The sequence below is a fragment of the Pipistrellus hanaki genome (genome assembly GCF_964339955.1).
Source record: "Pipistrellus hanaki genome assembly, chromosome: 3".
Taxonomy (NCBI): domain Eukaryota; kingdom Metazoa; phylum Chordata; class Mammalia; order Chiroptera; family Vespertilionidae; genus Pipistrellus; species Pipistrellus hanaki.
In genome coordinates this window covers 22,715,942-22,742,142 of record NC_140505.1, presented here as the reverse complement: position 1 = coordinate 22,742,142, position 26,201 = coordinate 22,715,942, and the positions used below count along the sequence as shown (strand labels likewise).

General features: G+C 51.9%; 2 protein-coding genes across 2 annotated transcripts in view; one reads left to right on the top strand and one right to left on the bottom strand.

The window, feature by feature from the left end:
• NKX6-3 (NK6 homeobox 3) overlaps window positions 1–2,614 on the top strand; it is a gene marked incomplete at its 5' end in the record, with an annotated part of 4,213 nt that extends 1,599 nt beyond the window's left edge. The window contains 2 exons of the mRNA XM_084880216.1: window positions 596–765; window positions 2,309–2,614. Coding sequence (XP_084736342.1) covers window positions 596–765; window positions 2,309–2,551 — 413 coding nt within the window. The 3' untranslated portion in view covers window positions 2,552–2,614. The remainder of the gene's footprint in view (window positions 1–595; window positions 766–2,308) is intronic.
• Window positions 2,615–17,298: 14,684 nt separating this feature from the next.
• The window catches only part of GPAT4 (glycerol-3-phosphate acyltransferase 4), a 48,265-nt gene continuing 39,362 nt past the window's right edge, over window positions 17,299–26,201 (bottom strand). Inside the window, exons 11-13 of the mRNA XM_084879782.1 lie at window positions 23,185–23,313; window positions 23,027–23,106; window positions 17,299–21,267 (exon numbers count right to left, since the gene is read on the bottom strand). Coding sequence (XP_084735908.1) covers window positions 21,159–21,267; window positions 23,027–23,106; window positions 23,185–23,313 — 318 coding nt within the window. The 3' untranslated portion in view covers window positions 17,299–21,158. The remainder of the gene's footprint in view (window positions 21,268–23,026; window positions 23,107–23,184; window positions 23,314–26,201) is intronic.

The following is a 26,201-nucleotide window of genomic DNA, read 5'->3' as shown; positions in this document are numbered from 1 at the left end:
CTGGGGCCTGCAGCCCTCCAGCCCCCTCCTGCCTAGCAGGCCGCGGTGGCGGGGCGGAGGGTCAGGCACTGAGCCTCTGTGTCTGCACTCTCCGGGATGGATGACTGACCCCCAGGCCCGGGGATAGGGGAGAGCAGTAACTTGGGGCTTAAGGCTCTGGTCTCTGGAGACCTGCCTGGGAACTAAGATCCCAAGAACAAGGAAGCCAGGAGGGGAGGAGTTCTCAGGCCCCTCGGCCCTGATTGTGGGTGGAAGGTGTCCCTGCGATGGAGGGGAAACTCCTCTGGCCCTGGAGGGGAGGTCAGCATCGCTGAGTAAGAACGTTAAACACAGGGGTGGTCCACGGCAGGCCCTCAGCCCTCTCTCTAAGTAGCTGTAACCGGGGGCAGGTGCCTCTCTAACAGGTGTCTGCCCATCCGGACATGGCAGAGGTCACAGTCACTAGCATCAGGATGTCAAGAATGCTGCTCATGTGAGAGGTGTCATCACCCCTCCCCACCCACCCCCAACATCAGCGGCTTCTCTGTAGGTGGGGGAGACCCAGGGCGGGCACCCCACGCACCCCGCTCACCACACTTGTCCTTCCTCCTGCCAGCCCCGGACCCCCTGAGTGACAGCATCCACAAGAAAAAGCACACGCGGCCCACCTTCACAGGGCACCAGATCTTTGCCCTGGAGAAGACCTTTGAGCAGACCAAGTACTTGGCTGGCCCTGAGAGGGCCCGGCTGGCGTACTCCCTGGGGATGACCGAGTCACAGGTCAAGGTGAGTGTGTGTATGTTGGGGGTGGGGGGGATGGGAGGGGGGGAAGGTGGCTGCTGGCAGAGAGGAGCGCGAAGGACAGGTTGCATCCTTGCTCTCCGGGCAACCCCCAGCTCTCAGCGAGGGGCCTCCTGTCTGGGCACTGCCTGCCCACCCAGCCCCAGAGATGGAGATAAATGACCTCAACCACACAGTGGCTGTCAAGACTGAGCCCAGATTTGAAAGCTTTGTTTGTAGCAGCTCATTTGACCTTCACAGCCACCTTGAGATGGGTATGAGGACCCATTTTACAGATTTAAAAAAAAACAAAACAGTCTGAGCTGAGCCTCACTCAAGATCACCTGGGGGGTAAGTGCAGACATGGGCGTCAACCCCAGATCTGGGGGGCTCCAGCCTCAGGCTTTCTCTCTTCTGCACCATCGGGCCGGAAACTTCGAGAGCTGGTGGCAGCCTCTGCCCCGATCAGGAGTGAGCCTGCGGGCCCCATTGGGGCTGGATTCAGGCTTGTTCTATCAGCCGGCAGAGATAGCAACAGCTGGTGACGTTCGGATGGGATGCCAGGTGTAGGGCGCCTGGAAGACCCAGGAAGGGTCATGCTCATGCCCACAGACACCAGGGAGCCTGAACTCCGGAAGGGCTTTTGCCTCCTGAGGCTGCTGGGATAACTTCCATGCTAGATCCGGGCACCAAAGAACGCTCTGAGCGGTGCTGGGACTGAGGGCTCTGTGCCCGGGGACAGGCTTAAGGGTAAAGGAAGTGCCGGGGAAGGTGGGGCCTCAGGACAGGCTCAGGGCTCTGGATCTGCAGCACTGCCCTCCGCAGCCTCCTGCCGGCCCAGCAGAAACTCTGCTGGAGAGAAAGCTGCGCATCTGAGAGGAACGAAACCCTGTGGCTCTCTTACACATTTTTCTGCTTTAGGTGCTTGACTCTTCAACTGCCTCAGGCACGGAGACTAGATGATTTTTATAACTAAGCCGGGAACCTGTGAATGAAGTTCAGAGAGGGACGGTGGAGCTAAAAGATGGGGTGACTCTGAGCACCCACTGACCTGCCCTCACTGGCTACACCCTCCCCACCCCCTGTCCCAGCATCTTCCTCCCGAGCGCCCAGACGGCAAACCCCGGGGAGGGTGACAGCTCAGCCTAGAGGGCTGCTGCTTATTTTGTTATTGCCCCCTAAAATGCTTATTTTTTAATTGCCCCCTAAAAAACCTCGCGTGAACATTACAACCTACTCCAGTGTCTCCCAAAGCGTGGTACGCGTACCCCCAGGAGTACGGGAAGCGTTCGGTGTGGGTACGCGTTGCACCGGAGTTCGGTGGGGATATGCACTGCACCGTGCTTAGCTGCGCCTAATTCAACGTTCTCATAAGTACGAGGGGTACTCAGCGTTACGAAAATTATAGAAGGGGTACACATATGTCAAAAGTTTGGGAAACACTGGACTCCGTGAGTAAGCCATGTATTTATTTACTGTAACAGTAAGGACTGCGTGCACCTGCTGCCGGGGCGGTGCGTGCTGGGGTGACCCGGTCCCTCTGCCCCAGGTGTGGTTCCAGAACCGCAGGACCAAGTGGCGGAAGAAGAGCGCCCTGGAGCCCTCGTCCTCCACGCCCCGGGCCCCGGGAGGCGGGGCGGGCGCGGGCGGGGACCGCGCGGCTTCGGAGACGGAGGACGACGAGTACAACAAGCCGCTGGACCCGGACTCGGACGACGAGAAGATCCGGCTGCTGCTCCGCAAGCACCGCGCCGCCTTCTCGGTGCTGAGCCTGGGCGCGCACAGCGTCTGACCCGCCCCCCAACCCCCAACCACCCCCCTCTACTTCCCCCCCCAGCATCGCGGGGGCCGCCTGCACCCCCGCCCCTCCGCGCTGCAGGGCACTACTGGGCGCCTGCTAACGGCGGAGGAAGAGGGAGGGGAGGAGGAGGGCAAGGAGAAGGAGGAGGAGGGGTCAGAATGGGGTGGGGAAGACCAGCCTGGCTGAGAGAGGAGGGAGCGAAGAGGCAGCGAAGAGGGGCCTGGGACCTGCACCCTCTCTGCCTCTTGGCCCTCTGGGGGGCCCAGGCCTTGCCCTGCCAGCTCTGGGGGTTCCTAAGCGCACAGAAGGATGAAATGACCAGGCTCTGCACCCGGGAAACTGGCTGTGGGATCCCAGACTTATCACCCTGATCCAGCTGTGGGCCTCCCCCCAGGAAGGCGGCTGGCCCCGCGTGCAAGCGGCTCCCTTCCGCTCCCAGAGTTGAGAAACCAAGGTCTGGGCCCAGGGCAGCTGCTGGCTGACGGGAAAGAAACGATGGCACGTCCAGGATGGTACCCTCCTCAGACCTGGGCACTGGAGGGGCCAGAGGCAAATACATAACCCAGGCTGGAGGAAAGCCACCTCAGGGAGGGGAGGTGGCTCCCAGGGAAGAAGAAGAAACACCGTGAACCCCAAATCAAGGATCACTCCCCTGGAGGGATCAGGCCTGGCCTCCTCTCTCCTCTTTGCCCTCGATGGCGATTCCCCCAGACTGGAAGAGACAGGAAGGCCCACAGCTGGCAAGGACGGAGGTGGTAGGCAGGGGCAGAGGAAAGACTAGAGAGCCCCAGCAGCTGATGCCACGCCCCAGAGCCACCCACCTGGCTTTCCTGGGTGCTGATGCAAGAACCACCCAGAAGGAGGGGAGGGACGGTAGGGCTGGCAGGAACCTCAGCATTGGGTGCCCACACAGGAAGGGAGAGGCCGAGGCCGCAGAGAAGGTGCGTCAGGGTTTACAGGGACCCACGACCTGTCCTTACCTTGGACCCCCTGAGCCTGGCACTGGAGCTGGTGCTGGGGCACTGGGGGGAAGACACTGGCCAGCAAGGTGGTGTTTTTCATCCCAGGGTGGAAGTGGGAGGGAAGCAAGTAGGGCTGACCAAATGAATGCAGCCCAATAGGGACCAAGCATGTGCCCAACCTCATTGGCTTTTTTTTTTTTTTTAAAGAGAGTAAAGCCCGGCCGGTGTGGCTCAGTGGGTTGGAGCATCGTGCTGTACATTAAGAGGTGGCAGGTTCAATTCCTGATCAGGGTACATACCCAGGGTGCAATCCCCAGTGGGGGCAACTGATGAATTGATGTTTCACATCGACATTTCTTTCCTTCTCTCTCTCTCTCTCCCACCCCCACACTTCCTGTCTCTCTATAATAAATAAAGAAATATATATATAAATAAAGAGTAAAAATAAAAGTCCCAGAAACCTCCCCGTGGCTCCTGCTCTTCTGTGGAACTTGCTGTGGAGTCCCAGGCAAGCCAGCCCCGAGGGGCCCTCCCAGAGGACAGGCCTCCCTCCCAGGGGTAATATCAATGTTCTGGGAGTCCCAGAGCTTTGCACGATATTGGTCAACTTGAAATCTCATTGGTATAGGCCAGGCACTGTCCTAGGTGCTGAGAAACCAGAGTTTATTGGGGTCCCTGACCTCCAGGAATTCATGGCCCAGTGGGGGAAATTATCTGTTTGGGGAACGAGGTGCCCAATAGGGAAAGAGAATAGGGGAGAAAATAAAAGAACTGACACCTGCTGATTTCTCCCAGGATGAAGGCCTAGAGCAGTGTTTTTCAACCTTTTTTGGGCAAAGGCACACTTGTTTCATGAAAAAAATCACGAGGCACACCACCATTAGAAAATGTTAAAAAAATTTAACTCTGTGCCTATATTGACTATATATAAAGTAATTCTCTTGAATAGGAATCAAATAAACACAAAGAAAGTATTTTATAATTACTTTATTATGAAATATTAAGTAAACAAAATAGTGAAAAATTATAAAATTCTTGTCTTGTCTGCACCTACGGCACACCAGGCAACATCTCGCGGCACACTAGTGTGCCGCGGAACAGCAGTTGAAAAACGCTGGCCTAGAGTACCCCACTTCCAAGAAACCTAGGTAGTTATCCTCGTTGCACAGGTGAGAAAACTGAGCCTCAGAAAGAGCCTGACCCAACTCGCAGAAATGGGACAAGTTGACTTCAAGGCCCTCACACCTGTTTGCCCCACAGCAAGGGGCAGCCTTTTCTGCAACAGGAAAGGCTGGAATGAGAGGTGCTTTTAGGGCCCTTCCACCTTTATGATCTCTGCAAACACCCAGGCCCAAGTAGCAGCGCGCAGCCTGTCCTCTTAGCTGTCCCAGCTGGTCCTTCAGCCTGTGCCTTGGGCCTGCGGGCAGGTGAGTCTGGTCGGTGGAGTCAGCTCAGCTGGAAGGTGAGAGGAAGACCCAGGCAGGAAACTGAGGCACCAGCCTGATGAACCCAGAGGACGGGGTAGGGTGACAAAAAAACAGAGATTGCTTTTAAGCTCTAACCCTCAATATGCAATGAAGGCCCCATGTGGAGTCTCGCCCCATGAAGGGGGAAGGTTATAAGAATTGAGCACCATCTGTGTGCTCCTGGTCACAAGGTGCGTTGAGGAGCCCTCTGCCGACAGGGGTGTCCTGATAGTGGGGCCCTGTGGCCACACCCAGCAGAAGGGGCAGCAGCCTGGGGGGACCTAAGGACTCACAAAAAACAAATGCTTCTGAAATCTCAGGGAGCCAGGCATGCAAAGTCATCAAGCAAGTATGGAGAGAAAGCCAGTGACCAAAAACCTGTGCATGTTCGCCTTTGTTGTAAGTATATTGTAATCCTAACTGCTCTGTCATCACTATAATTCTTGCATGTCTGATTCAAGTCCTCTGGAGTCAGTATTAAGTCCAGCCTGGGGGGAAGTTGATTTTTTTCCTGGGAGACTTTCGCTGAGCTAAACAAGACCTCCTCCAATCAAGGCTCTGGGACAGCTGCCACGGGCCCCGTGGCTCCAGGACGCCAGCCTTCCCGGTGTCGCCCCTCCCTCACTGCTGTCCTGAGCACCGGGACCACTGCGCGCATATCTTGCTCAAGCCTCATCAGAAGACTAGATGCAGAGAAGAGCCCAAGGGGAATGGCTCAGACTCCTGCGGGGAATTTGGAATGTCTTGCTCTCTGCAGATGTCCACATTCGTGTGTGTGCATGCATGTGCATGTGTATATGTATGTGTGAATATATGTGTGTATGTTGCTAAAGAACAGAGGCTCTGGTTGGTGTGGCTCAGTGATTCAAGTGTTGGCTCTCACACTGAAGGATCTCAGGTTTGATTCCCTGTAAGGGCAAATACCTGGGTTGCAGGTTTAATCTCCATCCCCGTCATGCAGGAAGCAACCAGTTGATGTGTCTCTCACATCAAAGTCTCTCTCTCTCTCTCTCTCTCTCTCTCTCTCTCTCTCTCTCTCTCTCTCTCTCCCTCTCTCCCTCCCTCCCTCCCTCCCTCCCTCCCTCCCTCCCTCCCTCTCTCCTTCATTTCTCTCTCTCTCTAAAAAAAAAAAAAAAAAAAAAAAAATCAATGGAAGCAAAAAGACTATCACACTTCTTCCATCACAGAGAAACCATAAGCCATAAACCCACACCCGCCCATTGTTTATGTCTGGTCATGAAAGAGACACCTTACACATGATGAGTTAAAAAATAAACTTTTAAGATATTCATGCTTCTTGCAACTTCTCTGCCACCACATCACAAACTTTTCAGGGCTGAGAGAAGGGGAAGGAATTAAGTCCTGCGCTCCCACAGCCACGGAATCCTGCTCTGGCAGGCAGCCAAGAGGCTCCAACAGACAGGCCCAGATCCTGCCACATCCCACAGCCCGCACACTTGTGGTTCCCAGTGTTAGAAGGACACGGGACATGTCCCCAGCAGGTCGGGGGTGAAGGCAGAAAATGATAGTGGGTCAGAATGGCGATAGCCTGGTCCAGTGAGCGGTCCCCACCATTTCCCTGACCATTCCACGTGCTTGGGCTTCGACATTAAGTCATCTTCCTGGCCCCTAAGGACATCGGCGTGTGTGCGTCCTGCTAACACCGTGGTACTCAAACACATGGACCAGCAGCACCAGCAGCGATGGCCTCACCTGGGAACTTGTTAGAAATGCAGACACTCAGGCTCCGTCTGAGACCCTTGGGATCAGAAGCTGCATTTTAGCAAGATGCCCGGCAGTCTATATGCACACAGCAGTGTGAGAAGTTTGAAAGTGTGTGACTGGGTGAATGTGTCCAGATAACACTCCTCTTCTCAAAGCACAGAGCCTGGCCCAAATCAGGGGCTCAGTAAAATATTCCTGGACGGCTGTAGATGGGTGTAAGTAGATGCCTAGCATTTGTGACCGTTGGAACCTGATGGTGAAGGGGGAAGTCTCAGAGGACAAGAAAGTAGCAGCTACAGGGCGTGCACACACTGCTTTCCCAGGCAAGGCTCAGCTGCCTCGGGTAGAAGACTAGATTCAGAGAGGCCCAGAGCCAAGACACAAGAGTCCCAATGGACTCCTAGCAGCAGGCAACAAGCGGCAAGAGGAATTGCAGAAGCTCAGCCATCTGTGGGCATTGGGAATAGGACCGAAAACCCAGCTTAGGTCAGAGGCCTTTGAGGACATCACTGAGGTTCGTGTTCATAACGATGGCCCAGAGCCTTCAGAAACGATGGCCCAGAGCCTGTGTCCTTTGCCTTCTGCATAAGATGGCCAGAAGAGCATATCTTTTTTTTTTTTAAATATATTTTATTGATTTTGTACAGAGAGGAAGGGAGAGAGATAGAGAGTTAGAAACATCGATGAGAGTCATCGATCAGCTGCCTCTTGCACGCCCCCCACTGGTGATACGCCCGCAACCAAGGCACACGCCCTTGACTGGCATCGAACCCGGGACCTTTCAGTCCCCAAGCCTACGCTCTATCCATTGAGCCAAACCCGTTTTGGCCAGAAGAGCATATCTTAGAAGGATTTTCACTGGGAAATTATTTTGCTTAGAAGAACTCACCATCTGATGATGCTCAGATAAACAGAATGTACCAGATCAAAATCTGCTGTTGGATCATGTCATTTCAACTTGGTCAGAGGTTGGGTTGAGAATGTATGGAGGAATCCTGTATAATAAAGAGGTAATATGCAAGTTGACTGCCATGCCCTCACACAAAATGACCGCCCCCACGTGGTCATAAGATGACCATCCTTAGGTGGTCACAAATGGCCACCACAAGATGGCCGGCAGGGGAGAGCAGTTGGGGATGAGTAGGCCAGCAGGGGAGGGCAGTTGGGGGGAACCAGGCCTTCAGGGGAGGGCAGTTGGGGGTGATCAGGCTGTCAGGGGAGCAGTTAGATGTCAATCAGGCTGGCAGGGGAGTGGTTAGGGGGTGATCAGGCTGGCAGGCAGAAGCAATTAGGGGCAATCAGGCAAAATGGTTCCTGGATAGAGCAGACATACCACAGCCAAATACTCATTTAGGCAGGCAAGTGGGTGGGAGCCAGCAGTCCCGGATTGTGAGAGGGAGATCAATCTGCATAATCTGTCTTTATTAGATAGGATTTTATAGCCAAGGACCCGGGACACAGAGAAGTTATGTAACTTGCCTTAGGTCACACAGCTTAACCCAGTCTGACTGACTCTGGAGCTTTCATTCTTAATTACCACAAAAGGGAAAGAGAGAGGGCCATTTGAAGTGAACTATTTAAAAAGAGAACATCTGGGCTATGAACTATTTAGAAGGAGAATTAGGATTATATATGTTATAAATTAAAATTCATGCAATCAATGGGAAGTCCTCTTTTGACTGTCACTGTGCTCGTTGCTGGGGATACAGACACAGAACGAGCTCCCTGGCCCCCTGCTACTCAGTCTAGAAGGAGACAGGCTGACAAGAAAGAAAGTGAACACAAAGCTATTAGTGCATGAGAAGTGTCTTCACAGGGAACAGAAAACCCGCAGCAGGCAGTGGTTACGAATAAGAGAGAATTTAATTAATGGCAATGTACCTTAACAAAATGCAGTGCACACAATACCTTATCTCATCAAAAGCATGACATCCTTTAACATATAAGGAGCACTAGAATGTAGGCAACTTTTCATCCGTAAGAATCACTGCCTCGACACCACCTGAAATTAAGAATTTATGGTGTTTGGATGAAAAGCAATGACCAGATCCCCATGTGATACAATCCTGTGCTCACTATGACACACTATCTGCTTCCGTGGATGTTATGCCATTTGGTCCTCAGATGGACTGGTCCTCAGGTTTCGTCCCCAGGGTGTGTAAGAGGAAACTGAAGCTTGGAGTGCTGAGGACACCTGTCCAAGGTCAAAACTCCTTGTCTTCCAGCTCCAAGTCAGGGCTGTGTCTACTCCCCGGGTGTATGAAGACCTGAAAGCTACAGAGGGCACAAGAGGACCAGATAACGTTCACTAATTAAGACACACTAATCTATTTGTTGTAATGCATAATTGCAGTAAATGTCATTTTTCTTGGAGTGGTTCCTGGATAGAGCAGACATACCACAGCCAGATACTCATTTAGGCAGTTTCCCAAGCTCACCTGACGACAGAACTTAGACATACAGATTCCCGGGCCCTTCTCAGCTATTTGCTTCAGTTGGACAGGGTGTGGCCCTGGAATGTGCCTGGTTAATTAGTGCCCCAGAACACGGGGCATGGGCAAATTTGCCAAACAGTGAGGAACACACACACACACACACACACACACGCACACTTGAGAAGCCCAACTCAAATTTAAACCCTGGAGTTGTTCATAAAGATGTCCACTGAGTTTTGTAGCTTTTCCTTCTTCCCCAGGCGACAAAGATTCAAAAAGGCAGGGAAGGCAGGCAGCAGGGGTGCACCAAAGCCGCAAAGGTCTGGTCTTCTTCCCGTAGAAAGAGGGAGGATGGCAGGACCCCTGAGGTTTCCCAAGCCACTTGGTATCAGCCCCGTGTCTGTGACGCTTGTGGGAAGGTCTGACATAAGCATACCTCCAAGGGCCATTGGGAGAGACCCCGCTCTAAGGAATTAGCTAAACCACTGCCACTACGTCCTGGGAAAGAATGCAACGGTGGGCTTGCAGATCTGGTACTGCTTTGGCCGGGACAATCACATGCCCAGGAAACCAGGGCAGAGGGTCTGTGCTGCAGGATAACATTGCCCAGTGAATGGCAGTGTGCTTCTGTGGTCTTGGCTAGCCTGGCACCGACCCTGGCCTTCTTCTGGTAATGCCACCTGGACTTTCCTAAGGAGAAACAACCCTCCTGCCATGTTTGATTGATCCACTATGGGCAGGCTGACCCCACCCCCAAATCCAAGTGTAGATGAGTGGCACAGTCCTAGGCCAATCAGTGAATGCCACCTCTCTGGTTATGGGATGGGTTCGTTCAGGGATGCCAGGCTCAATTCCAGCCAATGAGCCAAGGACCTAAGTTGCTCTCAGAAGCACTTCCCTTACCTCTCTACCTGGAGTTCTTTATGGCTGCTGCAGCCACCTTGCTTCTGTGAGGGGCACCTGCCTGAGAAGAAAGCCAACGGGAAGAAAAATAGATCTGAGAGAGGGCGGGAGAGCAGGATTGAATTGGTATTATTGTTTCAGGCACAAATGCAGCCAGGCCTGATCTACTCCAGCCTTTTCAGGAGACGATACCTTTTTGTCTAATTGAGTTGGGTTTCTATACTTTACTAGAGGTCCAACGCATGAAATTCATGGATGGAGAGAGGGGTTCCTCAGCCCAGCCCAGCCTCTCCAATCTGGGACCCCTCAGGGGATGTCTGACTGCCAGTTTAGGTCCAATCCCTAAACTGGCAGTCCCCCCCAGTTGAACATCCCTCTCGCAATCTAGAACCGCTGGCTCCTAATGGCTTGCCTGTCTGCCTACCTGATTGCCCCTAATCCCCCTGCCTGCCTGCCTGATCACCCCTAACTGCCTCTGCCTGTCTGCTTTATTGCCCCTAAACTCTTCTGTCTGTCTGCCTGATCACCCCTAACTGCCCTCCCCTGTCGCCCTGATATTGACCCTTACTGCTCTCTCCTGCTGGCCTGATTTCCCCTAATTACCTCTGCCTGTCTACCTGATCACCCCTAACTGCCGCTCTGATATTGCCTGATGGCCCCTAACTGCCCTCCCCTGCTGGCCTGATGCCCCTAACTACCTCTGCCTCAGCCCCCACCACCATGGCTTTGTCTGGAAGGAAGTTGGACATCTGGAAGATGGACAGTCGACCTGGTCTAATTAGCATATTACCTTTTTATTAGTATAGATAACAGAAAGGACACTAATAAAGTAAGAAAATAATTTTTAAAACATATATTTATTGATTTCAGAGAGGAAGGGAGAGGAAGAAGAGATAGAAACATCACTGATGAGAAATCACTGATTGACTGCCTCCTGCACATCCCCCACTGGGAATTGAGCCCATAACCCAGCCATTTGCCCTGACCAGGAATAGACCCATGACCTCCTGGTTCATGGCTTGACGCTCAACAACTGAGTCATGCCGGCTGGGCAAGAAAATAATTTTTTTTTAATTGTGTTAGAAACACATACATAGAGAGAGAGAGAGAAAAGCTCTGTTGCTTGCTTACAGGCTGCCCCTGTAAGGGAGTCCAATTAGGGGACATATGGGAGAAGGGAGCTACCCTGGGTTAGAGTTTCCCAGTGTTCCCCACCTGGTAACAATGACCTGAGAGCTGGGTCCTGCTACCCGTTCTCTCTCTTCATTCCCAAGCTCTGCACTCCGCTCAGAAGGCCAGGCTGTAGTGGCCCACCCTTTGTGACAGAAAGGAACTGGATTCAACAAACAATTCCTCCCACCCCCAGTGTTTACTGGTTCTGAGTCTTGGACAGCTCTCCTGGGGAGTGACCCTGAGGTTCCGTGGAGGTCTGCTGATTCAGGCCGCCTTCCAGGAGATGGCCTGGTCTATCCCCCGCCCCCAGGAGACCATGACAGTCCTGGGCTCGGAGGAGCAGCTCCAGCCCCGCACCTCTGTCCTCAGCCCGCGCTGTTGTGAGAAGAGTGTGCGGTAGGCTGGCTCCTTCTTGCCCTTTAAGCTGTGCTGAACCTACACAGAGCAGAAGCGGCTCGGATCCCGTTACCATCACCTGCAGGCCCAGGAGGCTCCTCCCTGACGGTTGGCCTGGGGCAGCCTCACTTGACTCCATGCTCCTCTGCCAGTGCCCACCTCAGAAGCCCGACCTGTCTGTCTCCTTTAATACTCTGTCACTCCTTAGTGGGGATCTTTTTTTTCTGCCCAGGGCCATTTGGATATTTATAACATCATTCCCAGGCCATACAGAATTATCACCTTAAAAATTAGCCTGCTGTATGCGGTCAAACATTTCATTAACTCACCCCTAATGCCTTGGCAAAGCCAGGCCAAATGATTTCATGGGCCTTATGTGATTCTCGGGCCGAATGTTCCCCACCTGTGGTGCAGAGCAATGAACGAAAGCCTGGGCCTCCTCTGGCCACAGCCTTGGGTGCAAATGGGGTGAGGACCCCAACTGCACCGATGGGAAGAGAGGCTCCGGTGACCGGTGCGGGGAGGAGCTGGCTGACCTCCGGCCCCCAGTGCAGGTCTGCAGAGGTGTCCTTGTTGGTAATAATGCCCTGGGACAGGACACACACAGCTCTCGTTCTGTTAAATATTCCTTTCCTCCTGTTTCTTCCAGGGCAAGGTGCCCCCGCCTGAGCAGGGACAATGCGGTTGGCAGTGGTGCAGGAGGCCCGTTCTCCTGCAGACAGAACATTTGCCCGCCTCTTCCCCCTCGGCATTCAAAAGCCCCTCACTGGGCCTCTCCGTGCAGGCAAACAAACATCATTAATCTTGGTAAAGTGAGTGAGGGCACATTCATCCGTCCAGGCGAGAGAATGAACGCTGTGTCAATAGGAAACTAGTGTTTACCTCTGGCCTTTGCAGCCCCCGCCACTCCCCCCCACCCCCCTCGCTTTGCTACAGAAAGCCCAGGGCAGACCAGCCCAAAGGTGGAGCCATAGTCAGAGGAGAGAAAATACCCCCCACCCCCAGCCCCCCACACAGGGGCAGGCCTGGGCTGTGTGGGGAGGGGCCCTGCTGAGAGGAGCTCCCTATTGCAGGGAGAGGATAAGAGTCACTGGGGCTCAGACAAGGTGAGAGGTGACAGCAGGACCTTCCGTCAGAGATGCTCATGGGACCGTGAGCCCTGGGAGCCATGCTCTCCCACAGGCTCGGTCACACAGAGGTGACGGGAGACTCCGTTTCCTTCCCGGTACACGTGGCCATGGTCTCTCAGACAGCAGGCCTCCCACGGCTGCACAGGCTGAAGGAGACGCTGTTCCTGACCAATGGCAGCATTTACAACACACACACCCACACACCGCCAGGCACCAGGTGTGATGACTGACGGACAGTCTCTAAAAACCCCACGAAGCCAGGATGCTGCCTGCCTCTCAGAGGAAGACCGCACTGCCACGCAGATCCATTCTGGAGGTTAGCTGCAAGGCCATGCTGGGGAGGAGGAGGATTCGAACCCAGGGTGACTCCACAGCCACACACTTCCACGCCAGGAAGGATCAGCCAGGGGCACCAGAGGTCAAGTGTAAAGACAGGAAGTTGCTGAGAAAGCCCATCAGAGGCCTTCTCCTCCCCTCCACCCAGCAGGAATGCCTCCTGGGAGGGAGGGGGGGGGGGCGGGAGAGGCAGGGCTGGGCGTGAGGGTGTGTGCGTGCCTGTGTGTCCCAGGAAAAGAAACCCAACCGGCCGATAAGATCTCTCTGGTTTCCAGAGCAAAGCGCCAATTAAACACCAGGCAGATGTGAGCAAATAGAGCTGTGGCGTCCAGAGAGAAAATCAATACCGGATTACACGTCCTAGCCCAATCTTATTCCAATTAATACAGAGCGGGTGGGGCTGGGGGCTGGGCACAGGTGAGTCCAGCCAGGCTGCGGGGGCTGACCTGCGATCCGGGCTTCCTCTGGGGGGGGGCTGCAGGCCCTGATTCTAAAGGGCCGGTGTCTGAGGTCTCTGGGGAAACCTGTGTGGTTGGGGAAGGAGGATAACAGGACCCTCCCCTCGGTTGTGTTGACACTAGGGGGAAAGAAGGAAGGAAGAAGGGCGAGGTGGGGAGAGAAGTTTGGGAGTCTGGGACCCCCTGGGAAGGGACAGACAGCCAGACCAGGCAGACCAGCTGCTTGATGTTTAATTTGCTACAGAAAAAATAAGGGGCTTGCTTTTAGAAAGTGATAGAAAATTGGGCAAAAATGGGAACCCTGGGAAGCAAGTGTCCACGCCTGAGAAATGCTAAGGCAGCCCCTGGGTATTCTGTCCGTGTTTTTGTTAATTCAGAAAGTACAGCCAGGAAGTTAATCATTTTCAAGGGGAGGGATAACAGGGGCACAGGACGGGTGGCCGTGGGGATGAGGTGGCCCAGAACCCCCCAATGGAAGGGCTTCGGGCTCATCCCCCAGGGCCAGGGACAAGGTGGTATGGCACACAGAGTTACCAGGGAGAGCAGGCCTCTAACCCAGGGAGGTGGCTTTGCAACAACAGAAGGATGTGTCAAAAGTGCCAGCGTCCTGGGAAAGGAAATCTGGCCGTGGGTTCCAGGGCAGTCACAGACGATCAAGTCCTGCCCTGTGTGTGTGTGTGTGTGTGTGTGTGTGTGTGTGTGTGGTGGGGGAACAGGACACATGGCCCAGAGCGGGGGTCTTCAAACTACGGCCCGCGGGCCACATGCGGCCCGCAGAGGAGTCTGATCCGGCCCGCCAGGTTTTTTGGGCAGTGAGCGCAGCCGAGGTGTTACAGTAGGAATTAGTAGTTCATATAGTCCGGCCCTCCAGCTCTCTGAGGGACCGTGATCTGGCCCCCACTTTAAAAAGTTTGAGGACCCCTGGCCCAGAGCAAAATCCCCAACACTCTCAGGCAAAGGGGACCCAGCGCTGTTTGGGAAGCAGAGAACACAAGTGGAAGGAAAGGTGGAGATCCGATGAGAAGGGCACCTGCCTGTTTCCCCCACAGGAAGCCCCTCTGGCCAGAGCCCGGCCGTTACCTTGGCTAAGCTGGTCCGCCTCAGACCCAGCGGCCCTTTCCACGTGGGAGCGCTGAGGGCCAAGGACTGTTGCATGCCAAAGAAAAACGAAATCTGCTAGCCGAATATTTTTTAGACATTTTGCAAGATGCACGGCCTCCCTGACAATTTTTAATGTACTAACTGCCTGGTCCAGTGAGTTGATTAATTGGTGCTGGAGGGATCAATAAAAAACAGAAAATTAAAACAATTTTAAAGTGATTAAGTAGTTTAACACCTGTCTCCCGTCACGTCAGCGCAGGAAGAAAAATAAAGCAGGTGTCGAAGGGGCCTCCTGAAGCAAGAGAAAACAGCGCCTGCCTTGGAGAAATGACAAATCACAGCTGGTGGATCAATCTGAGTGCAAGCAGCCCTTCCCCGAGCCCACTGCCTCAGCAGCAAGAACCGGGGACCCCACACGCTGGGCACCTCCCCGGGCCGCTCCTGTAGAGCTGCTCCCCGAGCCAGGCAGGCAAGTGTCTGCTGAGACCCCGCAAACAGGGTGGGAGGAGGCGAGCTGAGCCGGAGAACACCTTGGCTAGATCTGCATGGGATAAGGCACCTGCTAACCCTCTCCTGGCCTCATTTCCAGCCACTCGGAGCCGAGTCTGCAATATGGGGAGGGGTTCAAATGCAATGAGAACACCTTCTGGGAGCCGTGGGGCCGACCGAAGGAAGTGGTTGTAGCTCTCTAGCATCCCCAGGTTGTCTTCTGGAAGCTTCCGGTCTTCACCCTGACTCCCAAGGGAGACAGCCTTTCAACCTCTCCTTCCCTCGGCCTCCTGCTGCCGGGCCATACCTACGGGAGGTGCAGGTACCTGCTGGGTGACAGCCCAAATGCCCTGTAACTCCTTGTGCCACCCTCACTCCCCTCGCTATTGTGAAAGCTGCACAGCAAGTCACTCCTTTCCTGTAGTTTCGTGTACTGGACTCAGAATCACCGGAAGTAAACTCATGGAGCGCAGGAAACAAACATGACCCCAGCTTTCCTGCCAAAGCCTTAACAACAGAGCAGGGGAAGTGACGTGAAGGGGAATTAACAAAGGCTAGGGGGCGACGCCCTAAGTGAAACACTTTACAAGTAACCTTGAAAGTGGACTTGAGTTTTGCATGTGTAAAGTGCAGATCTAGTGTGACTCATTTTAGAAAGCTGTGCTGTCCTGTGGCCTCCCTGCCTGGGCACACCCCTGTGCCACCCTGGGTGGGGGTGGGGGTGGGGCCCAAGCCTCAGAGCTCCCTGGCAAAGGAGCTGGTCCTTGGCCAATCCCAGCGCTGGGACAGAGTGGGCCGCGGAGGGAAAACCCCTATGTAAATGCACACCTGCTGGGCACAGCCACACTTTGTTTTCTTCTCTCTGGCTTCCTGGTCTCCTTCAAGGTCCCCTGATGGGGCAGCTTTCACCCCTAAGACCAGGACAGAAAAGGACCCCAAGCAGCAGCACAGACCACCTTGCAGCAGGCTTAAAACATGGTTATAAAAACATTTAGAAATGCGATTTAAACATTTAATCACATGAAATGCTGGACGAGGCCGGAGCTGAACTCACCAGCAATCCCCCCTTGGAGAGCCCTCTGTGAACACCTGTCACACTGAATACGAAGGGACGTCACGTCATCGGCAGAGGCTGGAATCAGGGCAGGGCCAAGGACGAGGCGTCATCGGCAGAGGCTGGAATCAGGGCAGGGCCAAGGACGAGGCGTTCTAACTAGTGTGTGTTCCCTTCCTCAGACTTCCCTCTGGGAGTTCTGCTTCTGTATTCACGGGTTGGGCCGCTCTATATTCATGTTTGGGGCCATATTCGTCTCAATGAAAAGATGTTAAAATCTCTACAGACAACTTTAGGCCAATGACAACCTCGCAAAAAAAGATGTCCCATCTCCAGCTATTGGCTCCCTTCTTAAAATAATCCATACAGCCGAAACCGGTTTGGCTCTGTGGATAGAGTGTCGGCCTGGAGACTGTAAAGGTCCCAGGTTCGATTCCGGGCAACGGCATGTACATTGGTTATGGGCACATCCCCAGTAGGGGTGTGCAAGAGGCAGCTGGTCGATGTTTCTAGCTTTTTATCCTTCTCCCTTCCTCTCTGTAAAAAAATCAATAAAATATATTTAAAAAAAATAATAATCATCCATACAGCCAGATTTCCACATACCAAAACACAGTCCGTCTCTGGGCATTTCCTGCCACAAGATGTCTTTGATCAGGATGCTAACAGGACCTGCAGTCTCACTTGGCTCATGAATCTCAAGTGTCTGTGTGCCAAAGGCACCATCATCAAGGTGCACCTCTCAGCCAGGGGAGGGCTGGCCGGTGGTCGGGCAGGGTCTGTGCTACCCAGAAGGCAACCGAGGGGCGGGGCCCAGCCCGGGGACCTCAGCCCTCTCCGGAGCAAACACAAAGTTCTTGGCACAGTGGCGCCTCGGGCCTGCTGCTCCCCGCAGAGTAAGCCTGGGGCTGAGACTGACGGAGATAAAGTTTCCCTGGGTCCAAGTTCCAAACTCGGCTGTTTTGTTTCTGTTAAAATGCAATTGTTTTTCTCTGGAGTGTGAGGTGACTGCTCAGCGTCAGGAAGATGTATGAAAACCTCCACTTCAATTCGGCATCCCTTTTCTCCCAGACAAACACGGTCGGATTTTAATAAATCAAAGAGCCACACTGTTTAATAAAAATTTATTGACTTACAAGTGATTATTTATCAAAAGACCATTAATAGCCGGTACTGAAATGATGTGTTACTGGGTGGTGCTGGGAGACTAATAGGAAATCAATGCAGCTGGCCAGCCAGAATGCATATGAGCAGCCCACCCCCCGACAGCTAGCGCAATTCCACCGGCCAAATACACCAGACGCCACCCCTGGTGCAATGAAAAGTTCCCCATTTTTATTTATCGTTTACAAATGAAATGATCAATACTTTTAATCTAGAGCAAAATTTATTAACTTTCCCATCGGAGAGAGACATATTGACTGGGGGGAGCGGGAGTGGTGGTGCGGTGGAAGATGGATGGCGGGATGGTCGTCTCTTCACGTGTCCAAGAGCCAGTGTGCATGCAGCTGCCCTTCCAGCCCGTGTCCCAGGCCACGCGGGCGAGTGAGGCCGGAGAAACCGAGGCTAACCACCCTGGACGCACAGTGGATGAATGGGACCTACGACTCAAGGACTCGCATGCATTAGGGCCCGTGGGAAACACTATTCCTGACCATTGAGGGTTTGGTCAACTCCAAAACCTCAATGGCTGAATGCATAGTCCCACCACTGGTAGGTGCTGCTGTGGAGGGCGGAGACAGGAAGCCTGGCCGCTGGGCTGGGCTGGGCACTCAGGGCTCTGGGCAGCACTCCACACCGCCTCACACCAAACCTGTATCCCCTCTGAAGAGCAGCAACTGGGAATGGGGTCTCAGTCAAGAATTGTTCTGAAGTTGGATATAATCCCAACTGTAGGATAGAATTCCCATCTCCTCTCCTCACTTAGTAAAAGAGGGAAATAACAAGGTGTCATCTCAAACTGCTCCATCAAGGTTAGCCTGGCTGAGCTCTGGCCTGGCCTTCAGCTTTCTAGTGAGCTTCCTCGGCAGGGAAATTTTACTACTGGCTGGGGTAAAAAAAGGGTCTTCCCAAGATCTGCCATCAAACCCCCTAGGCCCACAGCTACCAAGGCTGGGGACTCTCCTTCCCACCTGGGACACCCTCTAGTGGAGTTCTCTAGCCCCATTGTTTGGGAGGAAGCAAATGGTTTTAAACTGACTTCTCTTAGTTCTGAACCAGGTGACTTAGAACTTAAAGCTGAAGTTTGAACTATGGGTTTAAAAATTACAGAAACTGCAGAGGTGGAAAGGGCTTTAGAGGTCGTCTAGCCCAGTGGTCGGCAAACTCAGTCAACAGAGCCAAATATCAACAGCACGACGACTGAAATTTCTTTACAGAGCCACATTTTTTAAACTTAAACTTCTTCTAACAACACTTCTTCAAAATAGACCTGCCCAGGCCGTGGTATTTTGTCGAAGAGCCACACTCAAGGGGCCGAGGAGTATCATGTGGCTCGCGAGCTGCAGTTTGCCGACCACTGGTCTAACCCAAGTCCTTAGTTACGGGTGAAGGAGCAGTCAGGGAAATCCAGTCCAAGCAGCCAAGGAGATATCACAGATTTGGAAGTGGGATGGAGCTCTCGACACTCATGAATGCCACACTTGGTTTTACTCTAAAAGCACCCTCTTTGCTGGGATCACAAGAGCGAGTGTATTTTATATGCTCCTCTGTTATTATCCCTGAGTACAATGAAGTTTTACCACACAAGCCCAACTCCATTATCCCAAACCAAGTATTCTGACTTATGGAGAACTTGGGGCCTGCAGGGTCCCCAATTAGAATGATGGAGCAGTCTGATGTATCTGCATGCTTGTAAGAAGTTCTGAATTAAAATTTTAGAGATTTGTTGGGGGGTGGGGGGGTACAGTGTAATTCATCTCTCTTCTCCCCACTTAGTAAAAGAGGGAAGTAATCATTTATTAGTCTCCACAAGTTCTTTCTTTACAATAGTAGTGATTCTAAACCAGGTTCCTGCAATACTTGTCATCAGCAGCCAGTTTTGATTAAAATAATGTGAGGAAAATAGAGATAAAATATTAAATACCTATGAAAACCATAAAATAAATGTACTAATCAGCAGGCTTTTTAAAAAGGAAATTTTAAAGGGACCTTCATCTCCCAAGATCCATTTTTAAAGATCATTTCAGACAGCTTGAAAACACTAAATATCGCCTCTTATAAAGGCTGATAGTCGGTTTACTCTTGAATACTTTGTAAAGCAGTTCATAAGGCTGTTCTTGCATTTGTAATAGTGTTTTTATTTGAGAGTAAAATGTTCCACGGGGTAGCAGGTAAGAGGAAACGGGGCAAAGAGGTTAGGCAGTGGTTAGGGCGAGTTACACTCAGGTCAGGCAGGCAAAGTGCTATCGATCAGGAGCCTCAGGGGCGGGGCTTCATTCCCACATCCCCAAATCTCAGGCCAAAGGGGTGACACTTACCATGGCTGGGGCAAAATCCCGAGAGGTGTAGTGACTGGGCCACTCGGAGTGAAGGGAAGTGGGGGAGAGGATAAATGGTAGAGGTGAGGCAGCTCTCTTCTGAGGGATTAGAAACTGGGAGATCCTTGACCAGGAAGCTGAGGGTGGCTTGGCTCTGGATCTGCCTTCAGTGCCTGCAGGTGGCCATGCTGCTTCCCTCTGGCTGTGGCAGCCCACGGTGCACAGCCAGTCCCGCCCCTCACTGCCTCTTCCGGCCTCCGCTCCTGTCTGGCCCTGTATTTCCTCATGGCTTTCCCGTCCTTACAGACTGCATCTGCCATCCTGCACTCTCTCTCGCCCACCTGGACCCAACGTGCCCCCATCACACACCTCCAGGCCCAGGGTACCATCTGTGCAGAACTCCACATCTCCATCCCTGCTGGGAAGTCTAAGTTAACCAGGGAGAAATGCAAACAAACATCCGATATGCTTTCAAAGAGCAGCAGCAGAATCCATTGAACAATGCTATTCCTCAGACCAGAAGTCAAGCTTACACCGGCCAGCCCCGGGTTCCGGGTTCTGTAACTTTGTTAAGAAACGTGCTGCTTAGGGTTACATCTAGGGGAGAAAGAATGAAGGGAAAATCCCCTCTATTCATTCACCGTCAGACAATTTTATTTACTCACAAAACAACTCCGAAGCCTGGGCAGCAGCGCTAAGCTCTGCCCTTGTCCTGCCACATCTCAGGGTCCTGGACTTGTAACACTGAGCTCCTTTATCCTTCACGCACAGCAGCACTTCAGTCCCCACAACAACCCTGTGAGGTAGGTATCACCACCCCTCCCCTCCCGATCCAGGTTACAGATGGGAAAACTGAGGCACGTGTTAACAAAGAGCAAGTCACATGGGAGTTTGGGGTGAGCACTGGAGTTTGAACGTGAAATGACTCTTGGTTCCCACCACACACTAGTCACTGGTCCATCTTGCCTCTTCCCATGCCCTTTGGTGATTGCATGAGAATTTAAAACTTCATTTAGCGGAAAGCCCCTGCAGACAACAGTTTTCTTTTATCGAGTCTGCAAAGCCCCGAGGCGGGGGCGATGCTGGGGCTGGCCGGCCACACGAGTGGGTGGCCCTTCCCCCAGCCACGACCCTGGCCTGTGGGTGTCCCACGGCCCAGCATGGGAATGTGGCCGAATCTCCCCCATCACTCAGCCCCGCGTGTGCACAGGCTGAGGGCTGACTTTAATGGCATTCATTCCTCCAATGGACTTAAGTGTAAAAGAAACAAGAAGGCCTCTCGTCCTGGGTGGCAGTACCCAGTAGCACTCGCTTCGGAGGGCGAGCCCGGGGCCCTGCGGCTCTGTAGAGCGGGCGCCAGGCTCCAGAGCAGCCCGCAGACCCGAGCCTGGAAGGAATGCAGCAGTGGGGGCGGCGGCCAGGACTCCAGCTGGCTCCCATCAGGAGTGCCAGGGTTCGGCCCGGTGGCTCCGGCCAGCGCGAGGTGTGGGCTCAAGACCGGCTCCTGTCCTCGTGGTTCCCAACGATCATCTTGCTGTACAGCTTCTGCTGCTCCTCTTTGAAAGCATCCTTCACCTTCTCCCTCTTCAGACCACCATCCCTGGGGAGAGGAAGGCTGCATGTAAGGACGACGCTTCCTGCCCACCCCGCACCACAGCCACTGCCCTATGCTGCCCGGAACAAGACAGCCCGGCAGAAACAAAGGTCCCCCAGGGCCTCTCAGCAGGGGGAGCTCAGAAAGTGGGTCTGGACTGTGGAATCCATCCTTTCTACCTCAAAACTCACTCCTGCCTGGGGCCAGAATTCACCACTCATATTCAAGGTACTGTCATTGCTTAAACCTACCACTTTCTACTCCAACATTCATCCTCACCTTAAAAGAGACAAAGGAGGTCTTCTGGCATTATGGAAAGTGAACCAAGCTTTAGAAACATTGAGACTTACAATAAACTGATCAAATGGACCTGTGAAGTAAAATCTGTAAAGTTCAGATCCAAGGACTCTCCAAATTCATGCACACAACGAACACACGGGAAATACTGTGTTCTTCCTTCTGTGCTCAGGGCAGTACCAGGGGAATCCCAGACTTCCTCATTTCCCCAAATAATGCGCTCCACTTGGATTTGCCTCTTTAGAGTCCCACTCCCACCCTATGTCACCTCAACTGTTCACCTACACCCTAGAATTACCACAGCTTCGATGACTAAAGAGAATCCATACCCCCATTCAGTCCCCACACACCCTTTTCCTGAGTTACGGAGCGGTGGTGGTGGAAGTCTCTGATGGAGCCCCATCACTGGACAGACCTTACGCGAAGACCTGACCTCACTCCGCCCTCCCACATTGTAGCAAAGGCGTCCTTTCAAAGGCAGCCACCTTGTCTTTCCTCAGCCTTGAGAGGGACCGTGAGCAGTGCATGAGCATTCTGGCTCTACAAGCCTGTCAGACCTGAGTTCAAAAATCTGGCCCCAGTGTTTATTCTGTGACTTTGAACATTGGTTACTTAATCTGAGTTTCAGTCTGTCATCTGAAAAATGGGAGCAACAATTCCCATACTTCCCGGAGCCCCTCAGAGGATGAAGTAAGATCTCACGGAGCACCCACAAATCTGAATTTCCACTTTCCCCACAATGTCCACTCCAGAAATGTTCTCCAGAGCCCTGCACTTAACCTTGGGGATCCTAAGATGCCTGAATGGTTTCCCTGAGCCAGCACTCACCTGTCACTCTGCTGCTACTGGAGTGTAACTACCTCATATCTAGTATAAGGGTCTGCAAACTGTGATCACAGGCCGAACACAGCCTGACACCTGTTCTTATAAATGGTGTTTTCCTGTTACACACACGCTCATTTGTTTATGTGTTGACTCTGGTGGCTTTCGTGCCACAAGGACAGAATTAAGCAGCTGCAGCTAATGATCCACATGGTCCACAAAGTCTAACACATTTATTGACGCGACAGAAAAAGCTTGCCAATTCCTGCTCTAGTAGGTAAAACGTTTGCCTTTCTAAGGATGATCCAATTTTGCCAAATATATGAGATCAGAAAGTCTAGTACTCCCAGGTTTCTAGATCAGCATCAGAACTCCCCCACCTGAAGGGACAAGACTGCTTGGTGCCCTGGCAGACTGGTACCAATCCCAGAGCTACAACTCACTGCTTTAGCCCAAGCATCCCAGGCTCCATGTCCCCCGAGATCAGGGTAACAGAGGGAGAGCAAACTGCTCCTGCCCCAGGACAGGTGAGCTTCATTCTCCACACCAGAGAGGGGAGGAGTCTTTGTAAATGAGGTCAACAATTTAGCATTTCCTTCAGAAATCGACATTCTCTCAGACCCAGCGGATAAAATCACAGACTCACCACAGTAGGTCCACGAGTCCTCCCTGCCTGGCTATGGCGGATTTCACCCTATTTGCAAACTGGACGGCATCTTCATCTGTCTGTAAGAAAGTGAAGGAGACCACTGAGCCCAGGCTCACACAGAGCTAAGTGAAGACCTCTGCAGCGGGGGTACCTACCTCTCTGGTCATGGGAGGCAGGTACCAAACGCTGCAGACGATGGCCCAGCTGGTCATCATTCTCAGCAGGTACGTCACCATCCCATACTTGCTGCTGTTCCAGAAGGCATCACCGAACTGAGGGTCATACTGAAAAACAGTGGACAGCAGTTCTGACAATGAATGCATCCCTGGGGCAGTGTCAGTATTAGAAAGCTGATTCTAGCCCCTCCACAAACACCTGTGAAGTAATGCTACTCCAGGCAATCCTGACCTCTAGAAACATTAACCTCCCTGACTAACCCAAAAGACTGCTGTAGATTCCCAGGGAGGACACCCCTAACAGCTTTCCTCAGACAACTGTCCTCCCTCTTTGATTAGTTTCACATCTTGCTCACTTATTGGCACATATACTCTAATATTTAAGTTTTCAAGCATATTGAAAAAGAGACTAAGATAATATACTCCCATATACCCATTCCCTAGATCTAATCATTACCAAAATTTCACCTCACTTGCCTCATCCATCCTCCTCCCTTCTTATAAACCCTACCTCCTCATGCTATTCCCTCATAAACACACCTATCTCCCCCAAATAAAGATATTTTCCCACATAGCTACTTAACTACCAAGTTTTAAATACCATTTCTAGGGCCTTTGACCCAGAGAAAACAATTAGAAAGCTTGCGATATGCTCCTGCAATTATGCACTAGCAAAGCCAGTTATCTGTTTGAGCAGGAGGCTCTGCTATGATTGACCGTCAGTGCTCCTGAGTGGACGCACAGCGACAGCACAGTCCACCCAGAGATGCTGCACCTCCCACCAGGACGCGGGCTTGTACGATACTTCCATTTGCCAACGACTCTAATGGAGGCAGAGGCTGTGATTCCACAGGATTTTGTGAGAAATGTAGCTAATGCTGTGACCCTCATTCTCACCAAACAGAAGAATAATGTAAGTGGCCAGTAAGCCTGTGGGAGGGGTCCTGGAGCGAGTTACAGAAGCAGCAGAAGGAACTGAGCCTGAGGAGAATGCCCGAACAAAGCGGTATGGGACTGGTATCAAATGTTTGAAAGTCTATCATAGACAAGACATGAGACTGGCTTTGTGTGACTATAAAGCAAAGAGGGAGGACAGAGAGTGGAAAAATAAGAGGACGTGGAATTTTAAGAGTGATGCCACACAACCAAGCTGCCAGCAGGTGCCGACGCCCCTGCAGGAAGAGCTGCGGAAGGAGCACAGGCAGGAGGCTGTGCTGGGGAACCCTGTACTCAGGGCACGGGCTCAGTCTGACCTATAGGATATTTTAGGCCTTTCAAGCCTAAATTTTATGATTCCCAGAATAGAAATTGGACAATTATGCCTAGTTGAGAACCCGAATACTTTAATGAAGACATTTCGGTTTAATTACAGAAAATATGAAATTTAGACATAACTACAGAAGGCTTAATGACATCACATTGTAATACCAAAAGAAAACCAAAGAGAAGAATGAGTTTTAAACAGATGTATGTGATCTGAAGAGTGTTGTCCTGTTTTGTAAAGCACTAACTATACTGTATAGATTAAAATATGTGATATGTGTCAGTGTGTGAGTCCTTTGCTTAGGGCCGATTCTCTATTCTATGCTGGACAGACCCTATAGGGAGAAAAAGGAGGCAAAGAGCTCAAAATAGCAATGAACTGCTTAAAATCAGATGACGACAATTTTGGTGGAAACAGTTTTGATGGAAGTGCAGTAAGTCTTGAAATTGCTAAGGTTATCCAAGTTTGATTAATGCAAACTTCACAAGACTAGAAAAGTATCTGTGGAGCAGAGTTCTTAATCTTATGTGGACTTTAATTTGTGAATGGAATAAAACTATGTAAAATTCACATGCCTTTTCTTTTAGCAAGGAAGTCATAACTGCCCCAAGGGTCTAGGTTCCAAAACTGGCTAAAACCCCGCTCCAGAGCAGGGTGCACAGCAATGCCCAGGAACAAGTCAGAAGCACAAGCCCAGCACCTGCGTTTTCAGTCCTTCCCGGTGAGCTAATGCAGCTGAGATCCAAGGACCAAAGTGTTCAGTGAGCATGGAAGGCTTCTGTCCAATAGTTTGTGGTTTTTTTAAAAATATATTTTATTGATTTTTTTTTAGAGAGAGAATGGGAGAGGGATAGAGAGTTAGAAACATAGATGAGAGAAACATCAGCTTCCCCCTGCAAACCTCCAACTGGGGATGTGCCTGCAACCAACAAACATGCCCTTGACCGGAATTGAACCTGGGACCCTTCAGCCCGCAGGCTGATGCTCTATCCACTGAACCAAACCGGTTAGGGCCAGTGGTGTTTTGCTTTTTTTATTATTTTGGTCTATATTTTTTGTTTGTTTACTTATTTATTTTTATTGTTTAAAGTATTACAAATAGTAGTACGTATGTTTCCTTTGGTTTGTTTTTAATAAACATGTATTGGGAAGCACTGGGTTCTCAGCACACTAAAATGCAGGCAGAGCAAACATCTCTCCAGTCCTGCACCCACGGCAGACACTGCATCCCCCACAAAGCTCTCGAGCAGCTCTGACCACGGCTCGCTGCCCTGCCGCCATTCTGCATTGGCCATCCCTGCCCTGGTGCTTCGCCCACCTGTAAGCATTTGCAAGAGGAGCACCTCTTCCCCCACTGCACCAGCTGTGCTGGCAAGATGAAGATAAGAAACCGTATTTTCACAGAATGCTCTGCAGACAATAGACAGACCCTTGCAAAAGTATGGAGACTAAATTCTAATTTCCTCACAGCTCACATTTCCTCACTGTTTTACCCTGATTTCAACCTAAATACTTTAAACATGTTAACAAAAGCCTGTGTTCCTCAGAATAATGTAACAGCAAACTTTTAGAAAGAATGCTGTGTATTTATAAAATCAGAAGAATGTGAAGGGGAAGGAGAGGGAAGGAGAAAAAGGGAAACTGAGTCCCATTTCTGGGTGAGTTTGAACAACTAGAGGTACCAGTTCCTAAAAGGTGGAGGGATAGACTAAACAGGCCCTTAGGATCCACT